Source organism: Agelaius phoeniceus, chromosome Z (assembly GCF_051311805.1).
Source record: "Agelaius phoeniceus isolate bAgePho1 chromosome Z, bAgePho1.hap1, whole genome shotgun sequence".
Lineage (NCBI taxonomy): Eukaryota > Metazoa > Chordata > Aves > Passeriformes > Icteridae > Agelaius > Agelaius phoeniceus.
Genome location: NC_135303.1, coordinates 71,180,543 through 71,200,456, shown reverse-complemented (window position 1 = coordinate 71,200,456; position 19,914 = coordinate 71,180,543). Strand labels below are relative to the sequence as shown.

General features: G+C 36.7%; 1 protein-coding gene across 1 annotated transcript in view; it reads left to right on the top strand.

The window, feature by feature from the left end:
• Positions 1-19,914, top strand: part of ARSB (arylsulfatase B) — a 65,773-nt gene that overhangs the window by 29,499 nt on the left and 16,360 nt on the right. The window contains exons 5-6 of the mRNA XM_054652117.2: positions 838-1,081; positions 9,238-9,308. Coding sequence (XP_054508092.2) covers positions 838-1,081; positions 9,238-9,308 — 315 coding nt within the window. The remainder of the gene's footprint in view (positions 1-837; positions 1,082-9,237; positions 9,309-19,914) is intronic.

Here is a 19,914-nt window from a genome sequence, read left to right as displayed (position 1 = left end):
GAAGTAAATTCAAAGAATCATTACTGTTAACTTCAAGGATCTGGGTTTTATCCTAAGCGTGGAAGCTTGGTCAGAGAGACTTAAAAATAAAAGCATACCATGAGCCATCTTGAGTTCATGTAGATATTTCTGTAGTCATGGTGATTCAGCTTTTTCTGTAACCACCTTATATGTTATTCTCACCAAACAAGAAATTAAATTTCTGAATCACTTCAGTTATGTTAGTTTAAATTCATTTTATTAGGGCTTTATCTCCTCCTGTCTGAGGAGAAGGAAGCCCTGTTTTGTCTAACCTTATGTGTGGCTGCCTAAAAATATGGAAAAACCCCTGCTTTCAAAACTGGATGTGCGAGTATTGTCCTGCGACTGGAATAACGGGTTTCCATTTTAAGCATAGTATACTGCTTTGGAAACCAATGTGTTCTGAGTACTAATGATGGCATTGATAGCAATTTTCCTTGAGATCTTTAAATTAGTTGAAACTAAATTTTTGAAGTCTTTGGTTCTGAAAGCTTTGGATACCTAATGGTGTTTTGAATCATGGTCAGAAGTCATTCTTAGCACAGTCTTTCTAAATTACTGTCTTCTAGTATGGGATAATTTCTGCCTAGTGATAGCTTTTCATTGATGTAGTTTGTAGGTGTTGAAATGTAACATATGTTTGTTGCTTGGCCCTGAATGTTTGACGTTATATGGACACCTAACAGCAGTATGCAAATACTCATGTGACATAGCTGTATTGTGAAAATATTTTTTCAAATGGATAAAAAGGTGTTGTGGGGAGGATTGTTCTGTTTCTTTCTTACCAAGATTTCTTTTTGTTTATTTGTTTTTCAGATAATGGAGGACAAACTTTAGCAGGGGGGAATAATTGGCCACTGAGAGGGAGAAAATGGACCCTCTGGGAAGGAGGAGTGAGAGGTGTAGGCTTTGTTGCAAGTCCTTTGCTGAAACAAAAAGGTGTAGAAAGTCATGAACTCATCCATATCTCTGACTGGCTGCCAACTCTGGTACACCTGGCTGGAGGACATACCAATGGCACTAAGCCTTTGGATGGCTTTGATGTTTGGAACACTATCAGGTAACTTTCATGTCAAATCACCAAGTCATCATTCTGGTACAAGAAGAAGTTAATCAGCCCAGGAAATGGAACTGGAATGGGGAGGGAAATATAACCTGTTCATTTCCTGTAAAAGAGGGAAGGTATAAATGCAGTCAATTCTGCTATGAGAGAATTATCCAGGTAGCAAATGAATTCTGGTTGCAGATGCAAAGCCTTCATACAGCTTTAACTTGGTATTTTGAATTTTTCAGTATGAACATAACAGCTCACAAGCATGGTATACTTCTTCAAGAACATTCTGTGATCTTGAAGTAGGCTAATTGATTTTGCACAGCATAGAGTACAAGTAAGTAAATTTTATGGACCAAACCCTGCTCTCTACAGAGCTCAGTTAGGTGTGTCTGCAGTATGCATCTGGAACTGGACATATGGGAAATCTGTGCAGACATAAAATTCTCTGAACATGGATCCCACTTTGATGGTTTGTTAGTCCAGTACAGGAATTGTCAGCCTGGCTCATAGTTTAACCATTTGCATAGACCTGTGCCATGCTGTCCAGTGTCTTGAAAAGCCTTTGAGATCGAGTACAAAGTACACCTGACCTGATTCCTGAAGGTCATGATGTTGTGACTGATTCAAGCAAGCTGAAATACTCAAAAGCACAGTGCAGACATGCTTAGATGACTGGAAAAAGAGGCAACATAGCTCCAGCTGGGTTATTTCAATGTTCTTTTATTCCACTGAAAAGGATTACAAAGTCCTTAAAACCTAAGTTTCTGCAGAATTTGAAAGTTCTGTGACCAGCCTTTAGTTTTGCAAAAATTGGGTTTGTTTAAATTCCTTTTCTTCTTCATTTTCTGTGCTGCATATAATGTATTCATTATAGGGCTAAATCCTGTTGTCTGTCTTTTTAGAAGTTATGTTTTTTTAGTAGTTCTTTGAATATAGTTTCAATTCACATAAGAATAATTTAGGATGGAAAGTTCAATACTGCTAAAGCAGAATAAAAAGACTAACAATTCCATTTCCTACACACAATTCAGTTGAAAATTAGTGTTCTGTTTCTTTTGGTAGCCTTTGTTCTGCTTTTATAGCACGTAGATCATACCATATTATGTGCGTTATCACCTTTTGTCCCCGTCTTTTTTTGTGTGTCTTAGTATCCTAGACTGGGAATTGCAATAGTTAAAAGCAATTCCTAAACAAGCATGAGCAGGAGTGCTGTCTGAGTTAGGGACTGAGATGAGAAATTGAGAGTTAGAGTAGGCAGATTTGAACCATGTACCCATCCATGGATCAATCTATATGGATCTTGGAGTGAAAAATAAAATCTCCCCAGAACTAAACCCTATGTCTTGAGTTCAGAATTGGTTTGTCTATACCTGTAGCATTACCTGTTTGAAGCTGGTAATCTTGATTTCATTCTTAGTGTTGCCTGTGTTTCTAAAGAGCTAAGGGGTGGTTTTCTGCAGTAGCTAGAGTTTACAGGAAGCTCATGGCCTTGTGCCCAGGTGTACTGTGTGGCTCTCTCCCAAGTGGAAGAAGATAACGATATGTATAATTGAGGCCAAGGATCATTAACTGCCAGGAAGAAATGGAGACTCCCATCCAGCCAGAAAAAGTAAAATGTTTTACTTGTCAGTGCTCCTGTGGGGAAACTTAGCACCAGCAAGATCCAGGCTACACCTACACCATAGACTTTTCTTCCAGCTACCATTAGAATTCCTGCCTACTTCAACTTCAGTTTCAACCATGTATTTTTGCAATGGATTCATCTTCTCAGATCAGGTTACTTCAGCAAGAGAGTTGTTGGGAAGGATAAGTACAACTGTGCCAGCACGCTGCTGCCGTTTGCATTTCTGTCTTTGTAAAGGGAATGAATGCAATCTTTACTGGCACTGCCAGGGAACAGGTGACTACCAGTGTTTTTGGGTGGGTCAAAGAGAGGGCCTCTGTCTGGACAGGTAACAAGTCAGGTTTTCTAACTATTAGGCTATTCCTTGGCTGACCTTGCAGCCAAAATGTCAAATCTCACACGATTTTCCCGTGTAATAGGGATAAATGAGTATATTAAATTTCATGACCATAATTCAAAAGGTCACTTGAATATTGGATAGCAAACAATGAATGCATAGTGCCCTTTTGGTGATATCTGATGAAAAGTTCAAATATGTTGTTTTTTTGGGACCAAATGACTCACAGTGAATGAAATTATAACTTGCTAAGATTCTAACTCATTTGAAAAAGGAAAATTAATCACTGTGTTACATCTTTTTTTTTTTTCAGTACAGTCTAATATAAATAAATGCATAAGCTTCTTGTGATTTTTTTCTGGGGGGAGGACACTTTAATCCTGAGCCTGCTGGTTCATATGTGTGTAATCAAAAGGAAAAAGATCATAAAATTGGAACCTTGATTTAGGTATTCAAAAGAATATATGGGATGGTGCAGATATCAGAAGTCAAAAAAATATTTAATGTATTTCAGTGATATCTGTCTATTAATGATCAGTATTTTAAAAATGAGTTCTTAATATGATGTTCATGTAATACTAAAAATATAATCATATAATGCAATAATTTATAATAAATCTTATACTACCGAAAATAACTATGTATAAATGTAATATACTATAGAAATAGGAATATATATTCAATACACAGAAATTCAACATAAATTTTTAAATGATTTCTGAAATTCTAGACCAAGATGAACTTTCTATCATGACTTTAAATGACTGGTAGTCCAAATTAGGAATCACATTAACATGACACCAATTAATATTAAGTACTTGTAGTGCAAAGAAGTGCTGAGAGTCACATGAGAGCCAAGTGTTCCTTTCATACCTTGTCTACTTAATTCTGGCCTAAAGAACCAGAAGACAGATAACAATTAGAAGGAAATAGCAGGAAAAGGTGATGTTCAGGAGCACACATCTTGTAGACAAAAATACCTTCTTTTGGTGACATTCTTAACTAAAAATACATTCTTTTTGGTAACCTACTTTTAAGTTTCTGTCATACAGTGCATGAAACTGAGAAAGTACAGTGTTTGGGTTCCCACTGTTTGAACTCTTAGGTAAAAATTTGCATGGTACTTAAAACCTCTTTGACAGGGATTTTTAACTCAAAAGGTTGTCTTCTCTTTCCAAGTCCATCTGCTGACCCTTTACTGTTTCAGCACTGTATCAGTGAAAGACTTAATAAAAGAGGAATATGATTTTATTTGAAATTGAAACTTAAATAGAGCAGGTTTTGCTCACTGCCAGACAGTCTTACCAAGAGGTGTGTGTGTGTGTGTCTAGGAAGTCTGCCCAGCGAAACACAGGGGCAGAGGTTTTCAAGCCATCCACCTGGCATCCCCACACCATGATGTTTGTGAACCCATGGGCCCAGCATCTGTTGCTGTGGTGCAAAGGTCCAGGGATGCCAGGTGTGAAGTCCTTCAAGCTTCTTCTGTGCTCTTCGTAGGTTGGTAACTGCACATGGGTTCCAGTTATGCCTGTTTGTGTCTGCTGCATCTGTGTCCTGCAGTACCTCTGTGGGTCATCACTGCTTTGCTTCCAGAGACCCCTGTCAAGTGGAACTGGCCTCGATGTGCTGGGGCTGTGCTGACATGCTGGTCTGGATTCTCATTAAAATGGGTCGTTACAAGAGGCCTTTCCCTGCTCTTGTGTTTATGATGTTGTCTTCACACACAGATTTTACCACTCTTTCTCCATCCATACCTATTTTGGACTATTTTTCTCTGCAAAATTTTGTTGCAGCATATAATTCAACCAGTACTATGTAAATTTTATTTTCTCCAAGTGCATTTGAAATGAAGTATAACTTCCTCTTTGATGTCTTTCACTTCTTTTTGCAAATAACTTAGCATGGTGTCATTGTGTCAACCCATTTTTAGATAGCTATCAGATCTTTCCAGTCTCAGGTATCAACATTTTATAAAGGTTCATAAATAAATAATAAATCATAGTATATTTCCCTATTATCTTGCCTTAGGTTATCATGGGTAAGACAACAATATAGCTCTAAAACCGTGAATGTATTACAAATAATTTCTGAAAGTACGGTGATAATATCGCTGATAGATTTTACAAAAATGCACTTGAGAATAGCAAGAATGATATTAAACTGCAACCAGTCAAAGAGTCTAAATTGTACTGCATATTTCCAAGCAAGTATCACAAAAGGCAGTTGCATTTTTAAGAAACATCTGTTCTCCAGATGCTTACTACTCTATTGAAATAAAGACACTTGGCAAAGTAGTTTTTCTTTCGTTGATACATTTTTTGATATATCTTTATTTTCAGCACTGAATATCTAGTGTGTCCATGCTCAGAGAAAGTATTTATTTTGCGTTAACAGAAAAATGGAATTGTAGACCACATGACAGAGTATGATAGGCACTGAGAGATTCAGTATTAAATACAGTACAAGTAACTATTATTTTCTCAGAGCTTATTATTAAGCAGAGAGTTTAAAGTCTTACTTACATATTTTGTAAGGCAGGTTTCATTTTTATACTTTTATAATGATGAAATATCTTAACTGATTGGGTGGAGTAAATTAAGTAAGATCAGCTTCAATTATTCTGTACTGAATGGGAGCATTTATTTTAGAAATCAAACACCTGTTTTAAAAAAAAATTAATTGTTGTGATATAAATTAATGCAGGAGAAAGAGCAGTGTAAAGCTGAGAGTATGTTCATTTCCCACATATTGAAATATAATCATTTTAGGAAAACATTAAAAATAAGACCTAGAGAAAAATGACAAGGTTATAAAGACTCAGATTTTGCTTACTGACACTGTGAATGTTTTTGTGCAAGACAAACACACTTACCCTGAAAAACCCTGGATTCCTTGCCAAGGACACCTTCTGGCTGTTTAACAAACAACAAAAGTGAAAGATTGCTTGTAGGTCTTTGTTTGTGCTCACTAAGGAATAATAGGGCTTTTGGTACATTTTAAGAACTTTGCAAATCAGAAGAACAAACTAGCTGATTCTCATACCATCACTGAAGTTAGGCCACATGCTTTCATTAAGCTGTTCTTACATAGAGGACTGTTTTGAAAAACAGCAGCTTTTAGCTATTTAATTAAATAATAAGGACATATCCTAATTATTCTACCATCTGACAGGGTAGAATAATAACCAGACAATATAAAAAGTTCCTTATGTTTAGGGGGAGGGATGACGTATTAGGATATTGAAGTCTAAAAATAAATATTCTAAAATTAAAGCATTGTAAGATACGGTTACCCAGGCAGTTACTAAAATACAAAGACAGGTTTCCCTAGAGAATATTATTGCTTTGTTATTGTAGCTCTCCTGGCTAGACTATATTCCTGATGCAAAATACCCTTGCAGTACATCTGTCAAGGTGAATCTCTAGTTGCATCTGTGTCTCTGTGGAGTTTTGTTAATGGAAAGGAGGGCAGAGTTAAGGCAGTTCCAGGGAAACAGATCTCTTTTACAGGCATAAATTTCCTATCTGTTGTCTCCACAATGTTGTTTCTGTTTTTCTGATGTTTTTTGCTGTGAGGCAGGTGGCTTTTTCAACATGCAATGCCAGATTCTTTGGGTATTGTTTTGTGATATATGCTGGTTATTAATATCCATGCTCTGTACAACAATAATTACTGGGTTAGCACTCAAACTGAAAAGCAGTGCTGTACCATTGTAGTAGCTCCATGGAGCTTAATGCAGTGATGCCATAAACTTCAGGGAGTAAATATGATGATTACATATAAATCACATCCAAGATACTAAGAACAGTACTCTATCCCAGAACAAAAATGGATTCAGTAATAATGGCAACTGCTGCATGAAACACTTACATTAATGCAAGTATAATCTTTATTTTTTACATTCTATCAGCTGTAATGTAAATAGCCATGTTTAGTATATAATATCCACTGTCCATGTTAAAATTTATAAAGGAAGTTACCTTCAGTCTGCTTGAACGCTATGAATATGTTTGGTATAATCATAGGCTCATACGGAATCACAGAATAGGCTGGTTGGAAGGTCATTTAGGCCAACCCTCATGCCTTAGACAGGGACATCCTCAACTAGATCAGGTTGCTCTAAGCCCTGTTCACCTGACCTTGAATGTTTCCGGGGATGGATCATCTACTACTTCTCTGGACAACCTGTATCATTGTTTCACCACCCTAATCATAAAAAATTTCTTTCTTATATCCAGTCTAAATCAACTGTCCATCAGTGCGAAACCATCACTGCTTGTCCTGTAACAACAGGCTCTGCAAAAAAGTCTGTCCCCGTCTTTCTTGTAGGCCCCCATTAAGTAGTGAAATGCTGCTGTGAGGGCTGCCCAGAGCCCTTCCCTTCTCCGGGCTTTACAAACCCAACTTTCAGCCTGTCCAGAAAGGAAGGTGCTCCAGCTCTCTGATCATCTCTGTGGCCTCCTCTGGACTCCCTCCAGCAGGTCCCTGTCCTTCCTGTGCTGGGAGCCCAGAGCTGATGCAGCCCTGCAGGTGGGGTCTCAGCAGGGCAGGGCAGAGGGGCAGAATCCCCTCCCTGGCCCTGCTGGTCACTCAGCACTGTGTGAATACTGAGCAGCACCATAGGAATATTGAATCTATAGAGATGAGAAGTAAATAGGAGTAAGGAGTAAGTAAACTTACTCCTTAACTTGTGCTGTATTTGACTCTGGTGGAAGATACTGTGTAACTTAGCATAAGTCTGGTGGTTTCGTTCTTTTAAAATATTCTGGAAAATGTAGATACAGCTCAGAAACTGAAAGAAAACCTTCCCAGTTTTTGCAGTTATTGCAGAGTCAATCACAGGCTATAAATTTGAAACCTAGTTTAACTTTTGCTAACTGGTTCTTGTTACTGTTACCTATGAACAGATGGTGAAAGGCACGCTTGAACACAGCTGTCTATGGAGCACATAGAGTTTATTAAATCTAAGATAAAGTTTGTTTAAATAAGGCCAAGCATTCTTAAATTAAGAGTGTGACTACTATATACACTTGGGGGGGGGGGGGGCACAGTTAGGCAGCTTTCACCCACATTTTGGGAAAACCCATTTTTGTGGCAGTTTCTATACATTGAATTACTAAAATTGTAGCTTAAATAATGTAATTCCTCTGTATTAATTACAATACTATATTACCGGAATACATTTAATCTTTTAGTTCTGCTTGATAGTTCTGTATTCCCTCAAAATGTATCATCCAGAAATGTTTTTAGAAATGTAACAGAAAAATATTATTTTGTTTGTTACTGCAAAATTTAAATTGCAGGTAAATACTGTTTAATGATATACAAAATAACTATAAAATAGTTAAATAGTTAAAATAAGTATAATTTTTCTTATCTCTCCAATGAGTTTTATATTACCTGAGTTTTTATTCTTAATGTCAGGAAGCTTAGGGGCCCTGGTTGAATTTTTTGTGTCTTAAGTTAAGCTCCTTAATGAAAGAAAAAGCAATTTAAATTATTTGGAAATTTCTGAATGGATGTGTTTAGGTTCACTGTCAAATAATAAGTTATTGTTGTGTCTTTGTGTAGACATGTTTCTTTCTAATTATGTCTTCCCACTCATGTTGCCCTTTATAAGGAGTAAATTTCATTTACTCAGTTTTTTAGGTCTGGGATTTACTTAGGTAAGAAAATTTATGGGTAAGTTCAGACTCCTCACCATCTCTATGTACTGAATGGCTAAAAAAAGAAGGATTATTTTCTTTTTTAATACAAGATTACATGTATCTAAATAATCCTTGTGACCTGAATTAGAAATCAAAGGTGGTTTTTTTTTGGTATAGCAATGCTTGTGGTGCTTTTTGAGGCACCCAGCCATAACGCTTCCAGCACTTGTTCAGATAAGCAGAGAGCATAGCAAGTGCTATGCCAGCTTATGCTGTGAAGTTTGACTCTTAAAATTGGTTTTTGTAAAACCCTGCTAAGGTAGGGCCAATTCCGTACTCAGTAAACTTATGAATAATCTAAATAAACATCACTGAAGTTAGGGAAAACTTGTAGAGGCAAAGGTTGTTGCTGCTTAGATTAAAGTTGATAGTAATCAATTCAAAGTTATGAGCTCACTCTCTATTAAGATGACAAAAAGCATTAAAATAAAGCATGCAGAATCCTAATGAGCTACAGGAGGTAATTAAAATTTCCTTTTGAAATCTCTCTTAGTGAAGGAAGACCTTCTCCCAGAGTGGAACTGCTGCATAATATAGACCCCATGTTTGTGGATGATTTCCCATGTGAGTATGCTTAAGATTTATTAAACACACAGTTTACCTTTTGAACACTTCTTGTCTTCCATAGGTGAAGTATTTTCTTCCAGGTGAAACAAAATACAGTAGGATGCCTTTTGCTTTTAATAGCCATAAAATACAGAAACATCATCCCCTGGAGAGTGTAAGTTCTTCAAGGTGATCAACATGGGCTTCCTGTTTCAGAGAGCTCTGAAACACTGCTGAGTAATGAATAAAGTACTTTGGAACATGGAAATGTTGAGGAGCAGCTGTGTGCCTGAGGTGCACAGTGAGGCACACTGCCAACAACCCTTCCAAACACTCCCTCCAAAGTTCCAAATGAACTGCTTGCCCTAATACGTCTTGATACAACTGTATAATATGACCTTGCAAATGGAAAGCTTGAGTTTGTAAGGAGCTGAGAAGTTCCAAGCTGTGTGATTGCTTTTGTTCCATAATCATGTGGGTTGGATCCTTAATGCCACAATCACATGAATTCGAGCTGAACTTTGCTAATTCTATAGCTCTTTTTAAGCACCATCTGTTTTATGATTCAACATTACTAGTTTGCTAAGGACTACAAGCTTTTCAGGCAGACATTTTTTTCATACAGAACATTGGAAGAGGTCCCTTCCAGTGTTTTTATAGCATTTCTGTATTTCATTATATAAAGAAGTAAATCCAGGCAGAGAAAAAGTAGTGCAATGGAGACAGTGATCTGTTGCCTCCAAGACAAATACATGTTGTGCTGCAATAACTGGATGGAAATGGGTCGGATTGTGTAATGCACATCTGGTTCTGTGACTCTTTTCTGAGAAGGAGCAACATTGTCCCTATCTAATGCTGACTGGGCAGCACTGCCTGCAGATAGTTCCTACATACTGATTGAATTAAGGTGTAGCTACTCCAATTTCCCTTCAGAAAATGCTTAGTGAGTCACAGGATTCCTGTACAACGTTATGACCTGGTGACGTATTCTCTGGCCTACTTCAGAGACTGTATTTTCCTTGTGGGAATAGCCTGTGATTGAGTTGCTTGAATAGACAAATCCCTGGAGTAACCAGACGGGGGACAAGCAAAGGAGGTTTTCAGGAACCTGAGCTCTTAGCAAATGTGGCCCCAAACTGCTGCCATGATGCAGTGCTCTGATGGCCATTCACTGTATGCTACTTGTATCATGTCCTTAGTGGTGTGCATTGTGTGAAATGTGGGCAAGTGGGGCTGGGGGTCAGGAGCTGTAGTAGGTGCAACTCTTTTCCTGCATAAGATGTGGTTTTTAAGAATCAGGAACAGAGGAGGTTATATGCATGCCTGTAAATTTACAATGTTTTTATGTGCCTTTCAAAACTGCAGTAATTAAAAACAAAAACTGAACTCTTCGCCAACATGTTCTTGTGCACCATATAGAGTTTCCCTGTCTCTTCTCAGCACAGGCCTATTCTTTCAGCAAATTACTTTGTGCCTCCTAGTGAAATTATGCTTTGTCATATAAAGATTAAAATTTCTATATAATAAGCCTGAGTTCTATTTAAGCCTGAGTTATTAGGAGTAATTGGATATGTATGTAAGCCAGCTGATTTTTATTTGCTGTCTGTTTTTCATTTATTGAAACTGAATAATAAGTTTAGAATTAATATCTAGACAAATTATGCTAGTGTCTCTATTATGGATAGATTAGTGAGACACAAAACTTGGAATATACAAGGATTTCAGATTTTCAGCAATCATGGTTCTCTTCATGTTTTGTTGGTTTCCTTTTTTTTTTTAAGCATCCTAAACTGTCCATGCACTCTTAGATGTCACCAAGATGATTAACTGTGTCACTCTGGAGTCTTGCTCTTTCCTTGACTGTTTATTGTTTCTGTGTCATAACTGTTTTGACATTGGAGTACTCTTTTGTCTATGGTGCTAAAATGCATGTTTGCAGGTTTTGCTGGGTTCTTTCTAAACTCTGGTTTATGCATATTTTGCTCTTGTCCTAGTCTGCTTTGAAAAATCACATCACCTAAATCATCTGATGTCAGATGAAGTATTGCTATTATTCTAATACTTTCTTTCTCAATTAAATATCAAGATTCTGTTAAATGTAACCAAAAAAGGAGTTTTCAGGTTGTTGTGGTTAATCAGACAAGAAGACAGTACTGTTGTAGTTGGGCAAATGTGGAGCATTAACTTACTATTTTACCTACACTCAGGGCAAGTTCAGTGTTCTGAACTCTTGAGTGGTTTTGTCTATAATGTATACATTCTTTCACCATAATATATTTTTATTTAATGGATGCATTTATCTTCGTCTCTATCAGAAAAAAATGATTTTATATATATATATAAAAATATATTTAGTAGCATGAAAAATGGGATGCCTTATGTAATTAATAGGGTTTTTTAACTGAAACAGGAAAACTGAGCTTCGTTCTGTTCAGATTTTTTTTTACACCAAAATAAGCACTCCTTCAGGGAAGAATTAGTGCAAAAGACAGTAATTAGTTTAGTGACAAGTCAACTGTTACAGCCAAATATTCAACAGCATGTTAAGTTAAAGTAGTAAGACATGGTGTCTTGATTGCAGAGCTAGCAATGTCTCTGCTGCTGTGGTCTGTTAGCACTGACCTTGGGCTGTGTGTTTATTTACCACTTGTGAGGTAACAGTGTATAACTTTACAAATTCTCAGACTGAGCGCTGGTTTCTGATCTCTGAGCATCAGCTGGGGATACTCCAGCAGATCTGATGAATCTGCTGATCACCATCTGCTTACATTTTTTCAGGACTTGATGTCCAGTGGCAAACACTGTAGCCCTGCAGTAGTCTTGTATCAAGTACTGCACATCTCCTATTGTTAATAGTAAAGAGCACAAGAGGAAAAACACTGTAAAATAGTTTGTCTGCAGTTCCATTTTACAAAAAAATGCTTAGATCTTATTTCACTGACTCCTTCAAGTAGATCATCTTTTTCAGAAGGCAGACTTCCTTCATTCAAATATAAACTTTTCCTGTGGTCTGACACACATGGGCAGTGTTTTAAACTTAATTTTTTTTCATCTTTAGTGCTAAAAAAGGCAATTGTCTCCCTGGCCACAGACCTTGCCTGTAGCTTCCCTCTGACTTTTGGCAGGCCAGTGGAGTGGTTGGAGTTAAAAGCAAGTTTTTCTCTTAACAAACTGGTTTGGTTTGTGGTGCAGACCTGCAACTATGTACTCATGTAAGAGCATACAGTGGAATGAAAAACTAGGGTGTGATCTCCAAAACTAGGATGAAAAGAGGGGTGGGTTGTGGTCTTTGGGGGTTGCAAAGGCTGTCTGGTGGTGAGCTGTTGCCAAGATGGCCAGCCTGTCCTCTCCCTTTCCTCTATCCTTCCTCCTTCACTTGTGTTAGATGTAGAAATCACATGGTAACAAGATGATTTTTCTGCTAGATCAGTTTTCAGATTGTTTTGGGTAGCCAGTCAAAAGAGGAGGAAAGGTTTTTACCACATCAGTGAGCTGAATCAACCTGCCCTGTAGCTGTGTGATGAGGAGCAGGGGATCAGTGTGTGGTTGGTAGCAGATGGAGGGTCTAGCCACAGGACTCTCTAGCTGAGATCAGTTCTGACCACGTTGGGAATCTCAGCCAGAGGCAGTAATTTCATGGAGTTTAAGCTAGTAGGCTGCTGCTTCTACCACAGAGGATATCCTGCCTCCCACAGTGCCTCACCACTGCTTTCCTTTCTCATGGGTCACCAAAACTACTCACAGAGCTGGGCTATGAACCAGGTCAGGATACTGGTTCAGATTTTAATAATCCTTTTTTTCCTCCCTCTGGATGTATGCTGGATGGCCAAGTGCTCATTTTGGCACAAAGACTGGGACTAGAAGGAGTTTTGAGGTACAAGTGAGACTGATTCCTTTGGCTCTGAAATTAAACCCTGAGGTTTCTGTTTCATGATACATGATTAAGTGATCCAACAGGTTTCTGCTGGGGATGAGCTTTACCTTCTCCCCTCCCCTTTCCCAGACACACACTCTTGGTGCTTTTTTTGCATTCATTTTGGCACTTCTTGGATACCTGTGTGAACTGATCCAACTTGCTAGCCTGGTTTTCCTCTGTCATGTGGGTTGAATCTGCACATTGGAGGGGCTAATGGATGCCAGCGGCACCCCAAGGCAGGGCAAGGAGGGTGTGTGGCTGGGAGAGGGGAGGCAACCCTCCTAGTACTGTCTGGCTGCTTTTGGAACAAGAACCCCACGGGGAAGGAATGGGAAACTACATCTTCTGGCTGAGCCTCGCTGTGCTAAACCAGTCTGGTGAGCTCTGCAGATGGAGCTCACCTCAGAGGTGGTTGCTTCTCTCCCTCCCTGCTAAAAGCCATTGCTTTCATCTTTCTGATTGTTTCTTCATCACACTGTTGATTGTTTTCAGAAGTGATGAACATACATCTCAATTGCTTGATCTCAGTGGAGACTTGTAGTTTACTAGAGAGTTCACTATTATGTAAATTTGCTATGAAAAATCTACTGTCTTTCAGATTTGGGTCTGGAACATCCACATTTTCTGTTAGGTTTAAGGATTCAGTAGTAAAGTAAGAAAATTAAAAACAGAAACCTGAAATTATGTTGAAAGTATAATTTTCTCTGTAATGTGTAGGTTAAGAAAGCACAAATAAAATACATAAATTAACCTAAAAATTGCATAAGTAAAAAACCAGATTTACATACATTTGAAGAGAAAAGCAACAAAATTGTTTTGTCCCATTTTTGTGAATTTTTCCTTAAAAATAAAAAAATTGCCAAGTTTTTGATAGTTTGGCAACTGTGCCGATGACATCAGCTCCTCCATTGGGAAAGATCTCCTGTCTTTAAAACAGCCTTATGGCATTTCATCAAGTTTTGGTGATTCAGCTAAATTAAAACCCAACTGGTTTTAAGTCTCAATTCCCCTAACTGCTAAACCAAACCTATTTTTGACCACAGTCATTGCTAGATGGCCTGTCTTGAAGCAGCATTGAAACTTCATATCCCACAGAAGGCAATTTTATTTTGAGAATCAAAACTAAATGACATGCTGAAAGGAAATGTACCCTTTAATTCAGAGTTGTTAATCAGAATCTGTCAGTACACACTGTATTAGCTTTAATCTGACTTGCTAAATTTATTAATAAATTTGGTGACTTTCACAAAATCTTGTAGACTACATGTGTAGCATCACTTTCTCTTCAAAAAGAACTTGAATTTATTTAAATTAGAAAGATGTATTCAAAATAAATATGTTTTGGGTGGCACTGGATTAGGCTGAAAAAACTTTTACCTTCATTTAAAACTCCAGACTTAACCATAAACTAAAACTTCAAAGGCATAATAACAGTGTGGATTACTAATTGTAGTAAATTTATTTAGAAGATATGTCTATTCAGAGGGAGACATCCAAAACAAAGAACTTGTAAAAACATTTTGTGATTTTCCTCCAAGCCTTTATTTGCCTAGAGCAAAATTAATCAGTTTTTACATTGCTCTCCTTGACATTTGAAAGAAGGCATTACCTCATATATTGCACTAATAATTGCCAAAATAAATGATTGCTTATAAAGAGCTAGATCTGCTATATGCAGAATGAACATATAATATATTACAATAGAGAAATCTTTTCTCTTCTGGGACTGATGTGTCATTTGTGGATATTAAAATTGCATTAAAAATGCCTGTAGCATTATATATTATATCCATACATATACCAAAATGATTCATCTTAATTAAGGAGTAGACACTCCAGGGTCCTCTATGTCCTCTATTTATTACTTCTTTTGCCCAGGTAAAAGATGATTCCTGATTGTTTGTAGGAAGAAATTACTTTTGCTCCAGTTCTATTACTGATGATCTAGCTTGTTTAGAATTATTTAACAAAAAGGGGAAAAAAAAGAAAAATAAAGTGGGAAAAAAGATTGTCATAATGGAGTTAATCAGTAGCAGCAGAAGATGCATGGATGAGTGTGCTGGGTGGGTGTTGAATGGGATAAATACACTCCATGTCTGTGACAGGCTTAAGACACAGAACCTACTCTCGAGTCAAAATCTTTGCTTGTCCAAATTACCACTTTTCTGCAAAATTGTACATGTGCATGCTGGACTCTGGACTCTGACTCTGTCATCTTCCCATTTCAAGAAAATCATAAATTGCAATGACCCCCTGGAAGTTTGTAAGGCAGGAATTGCCAACATAGGACCCTGGATCCCTCAGCCACTCCATGCAGTGTGTGTTATGCTAACCTGGCAATTTGGGCAGAGCTCAGCTCCACTCCTTAATGGGAGGCTGCTGTTCCAGCTACCTCTGCTGCCATTCACATCAGAGATAAGTGGTGTTTTTCCTTTAGCTGTCAGCTATGTGAGTTTTTGGGGTGTAGCTCTTGCTGTCAGGAGGTTTTGGCTGTAGTTGTGCATTGCCTTGGCTCTTAGCCCATCTGCATCTCAGCATGAACCATCAATCCTTGCAGTATTTAGTACTAGAGGATTGCATGTTTGGTGAGCCTCATAAACACTAATCCCCATGTTTCCTCTAGGATGTAGATAATCTTTTTTAGAATTTTGAAATGTTAGGTCACTTGATTAGGTGTGTCATGCAAGTATCATGACAGGAATCCAGAAATCCCTCTAAACTGCTTTTTTATGCTTGATTGTATTCTATAATTATTTGAACATAATGCTAGCATTTTATGTTTTTATGCAAGTCTTGACATAAATGGTAGCTTACATTTTTCAAATTAAATATCTCTGAGCCATAAATCTGAAAAATTTTAAGAGAGCACAGGTTGTTAGAGTAGCTGTTCAGTTCTCTTTACCTTCAACACAGCATTCTTACAGTGATGCGGATGGAGTTTGGGTGTTTCACATATAAGGCCATCACAACAGGATATATCTTCAATAATTCGTAAGTTCCGTACAATTAGTAAAAATTTGTTTCCTAGAAAAAGTAAGATTTTGATTTTTGTTTCCCTTATTTTCCCATTGGAAGTGAAAGTTTAGCGTTTCCTTTTTCTGTCTCGTTTTGTGATGTTTAACATTGTAGACTATAATATTAAGTTTGTTTTTATTTAGAATAACTTCCTTTTTTTATTCTGTGGTTGTCTAAGAATGTAGTAACTGGATAAGTGATTCACCTAGCTGATGTGCACTGGGATTTTTTGCTGCCCTTGATGATTTTGGATTTAACACAATTGTTTGTATGGTGTGGTATTTTTGAAAAGAAATAATATGTTCTAAAAGAGAAGGTGAATGCTTGAAATGTCTACTCTTGTTGAAATTAAGTACAATATGTATTTTGAAAGGTAAGAGACTGAATATGATATTCTAGTATAAATCTTTTCTTTGGAATCAAATGTTGCTATGATAAAACTGACATTAGAAGTAATAATACTAGATCTAGATCTTCATAGCATTTAACTAAGTGAATTAAGATAGATGAGCTTCACTGTATAAGTTTGTGTGCAGCACAGCTCCTGCTCCTTGTCAACAAGATGTCAGGAAGTTACAGTGTCTCAGGGCTCATCCTCTTCTTAAGATCAGTATTCTCTTCTTTCTCCCAAGGTTAAGGCCAAGGCTATTCCTCAAATGTTTTCATTTTATAAAAATAAGAGAAAGACTCAGAGTTTTGTAGAAAACTCATTATTGCCATAAAGCAGTGAAAGGTCACAAAATGTCTTTCCTCAGTGAAGTGGCAAAGCTCTTTATTTCTTTGTTAATTCATTGTCACGGAGCCCTTGACATTTCCAGAGTTTCCTTTTTGAGGTGAAATAATTGCTCTGCACATCATGGTTCAAAAAAAGAGGAATCAGTACAAAGTACATACATGCAAAGGTTTTGTAAGCTCACAGAGCCATCTGCATTTCAAAGTGGCTGTACCAAGATTGTTCTCCCTTCTGGCATATTTTCACGAACTTTCACATTAATTAAGGCATCAGAGCTACAGGTACTTGTGTAGCTTCAGAAATGCACCTTATAAATGGGATAAGCCAATATAAAAGTTCTATTTCTATAACTGAAATAGAAAAATCACTTTCTATTGTCTATGAGCTATCTTTCAGACAACACTGTAGAATAAGTATTTTATTCACTACAAACATGAAGGAAAAATTGTTGGCTTTAGAAGAATGAGAAGAGCAAAAATGAATTGACTTTATCTGGGTGAAGACATAAAAGTGTAGATGGAACAAGGTGCCTCAAGTGACTTCAAGCCTTTTCAAAATATGTGCAAGACCTTCTTTCTGGTGAGGAGAGTTTTCTGTCTGCTGTAGTATAGACAATCACCTAAGCCAGCAATCCACTGATTGCAGCAGGCCTAGAAATAGCTGTGAAGGACTTGTTCCGCTCTCCCATTGATAAGTGTTTGTTTTATATTGTGAAGAGGGAAAATGTTACTTAATTTAACAGTGCTATTCAAAGCTACCTTGTAATTTTGAGCTTTGATTTCCATGAGATTTTTTGTCTTTGGTGCTTCATAAGAAGGCAAAAGTCTAAGAAGAACTAATGAATATAATAATTAAAGGTTTGTTAATGTACAACAATCAGTGTCTAAACAAAAACAGTCTGTTCCCAAACAAGATACTCAAATATACTTTCTTTAAAACAGTCTAAGTGACCTGCTGGGGCTTTGATATTTAACTTTTCCACTATGTTTATGAAGAGTCTAAATGTGTATTTTTATGTGTATTTTTTGAAAATACAGTAAGTTCCAAATTTTGGCTTTATTGAATGTTAAGATAAATATCCATAACATTTTTTTCCTGCCTGTTTCTCCATCTCTTCCCAAGATTTTACTTATGTAAGTAAGAGGTAATTCAGAGACAATACAATGAAGTTGTTCAAATCATATATCCTATGAAAGAATATATCCTAAGAAAGAACAGTCTATACATTTGTAACATTATCCAACAAAATTAAAAAGAATTGCTGCATTTTTGTGAAAAGTCACTCTAATTTCATTTTCGAGTTCATTGACTGAGATTTGCTGAAGTTCAGCAGTTATCAATAAAGGCCTTATGATAATTTGGAGGGTATCAAACGGATCATAGTGAGACTGGCATTTTTAGCCAGAGCTGATTATGCTTCAGTTGACTGAGCTGTCTGCTGGAGGGGAGCCAAATTCACGAACTGAATCAGTTGCTGGAAGAATATGAATTGTATTCATGCTAAGATAACAGTATGCTCTTTGCCAAAGAAATAGGGAGAAATTCTTAAAACTCCAGAAGGAGTTTGCTTTGTCTTGTGCATTTCTTGATGAAAACTAAGTGACAGGCTGCTCCATAGAATCAAGTCTAGAAAAGGTAATTCTTGTCATGAAGTTTCCTTTGTATAAAATGCTAAAACTAAACTAGCAGGATAGCACCACCAAATTTATAGTGAAACACAGTGCAAAGTTTTCTGTTTATGGTCAAGGTAAAATTTTGCTTGGGAAATTCTTTTCTATTTGTGTTAAAGACTTTTTCTGCTTCTGTAGCTATAGGGGAGAGAAAGTTAAAATGAAGAGTTATAAATTTTTGGAGAACAGCCATGTGCTTTCATGCTGTTAACAAACAAATGTGGCATTTTAAAAAACCTTATGTTTATAAATAAAAGATATATGAAGTCCAAGTTTATCTTCCAACTGTAAAAATATTAACTGTAACCTTTGTCTTTTAGCTTTTTTATTTCTTGATAAAATTTTCTTTGAAAATATAGTCTTATCTTGTAGGTGAGAAGTTGATTCATCTGAGTGGTTTAAGATTTTAGGGAATTTAGTAATAAATTATATTACTACATTAGAGACAGTCCAGATTTTCAGGCTATGTAAGAGACTTGATTCATTATTCATAAGTGGAAATGAAAAATGTAGTTCTTACACTTCTATTGATATTGTAACCTGTGGTCTCGAATCTGTAATAAAAAACTTCAATCATGTTCAATATATTATTTCCTGAAATTCAGAAGGGGAAAAAAAAATCTCATGTTCGTGTAAAGCATGTTGGTGCTTAATTGAAAACATAAAGCAAAGAAATTAAAACAGAATGGAAAGCCATTGGCATTTCAGGCACAATTTATAGACTACTTTTATCCTGTGTGCAGATGAACAATGTAGATGGTACCATTTTTTAATTGCTGAAGTGGCCTTCACTAGAAATGGTGTATTCTGAAAGATATTTCTCTGTTCTTTTGTTCCTTCATTCAACTCTCCTGCAACCTTCTCTCTCTTCCCCAGATCCAGGTATCCAAGTACTTAAAAACTGGGAAATACCAAAGGAAATCTGGATTTTTTTTTTTTTTTTTTTTTTTTTTTTTTTTTTTTTTTTTTTTTTTTTTTTTTTTTGGTGTACCATTCTGGTTTTTATGGTGTAATGTAGAGACCTGGGATTTAAAGTATTTGTAGACTGTCTGCAAGTCAAACTGTAGGCCAGATCACTTGCAAATGAAAACCACACTGTGCTTACAGAATATTTTGCTTCTTGAACGCTTCAAGAACACGTATATCATTGAAGTAAGATTTACAGGATAGTAGAATGTTGAGAATTCATTACAAATGGTGTACCCACTAACTTTCCTTACTTTCTTATATAAATTGAAAGTTTTATGTACAAATTTGGTGTTAATGGAAATCAAAATAACCCAAACCCAT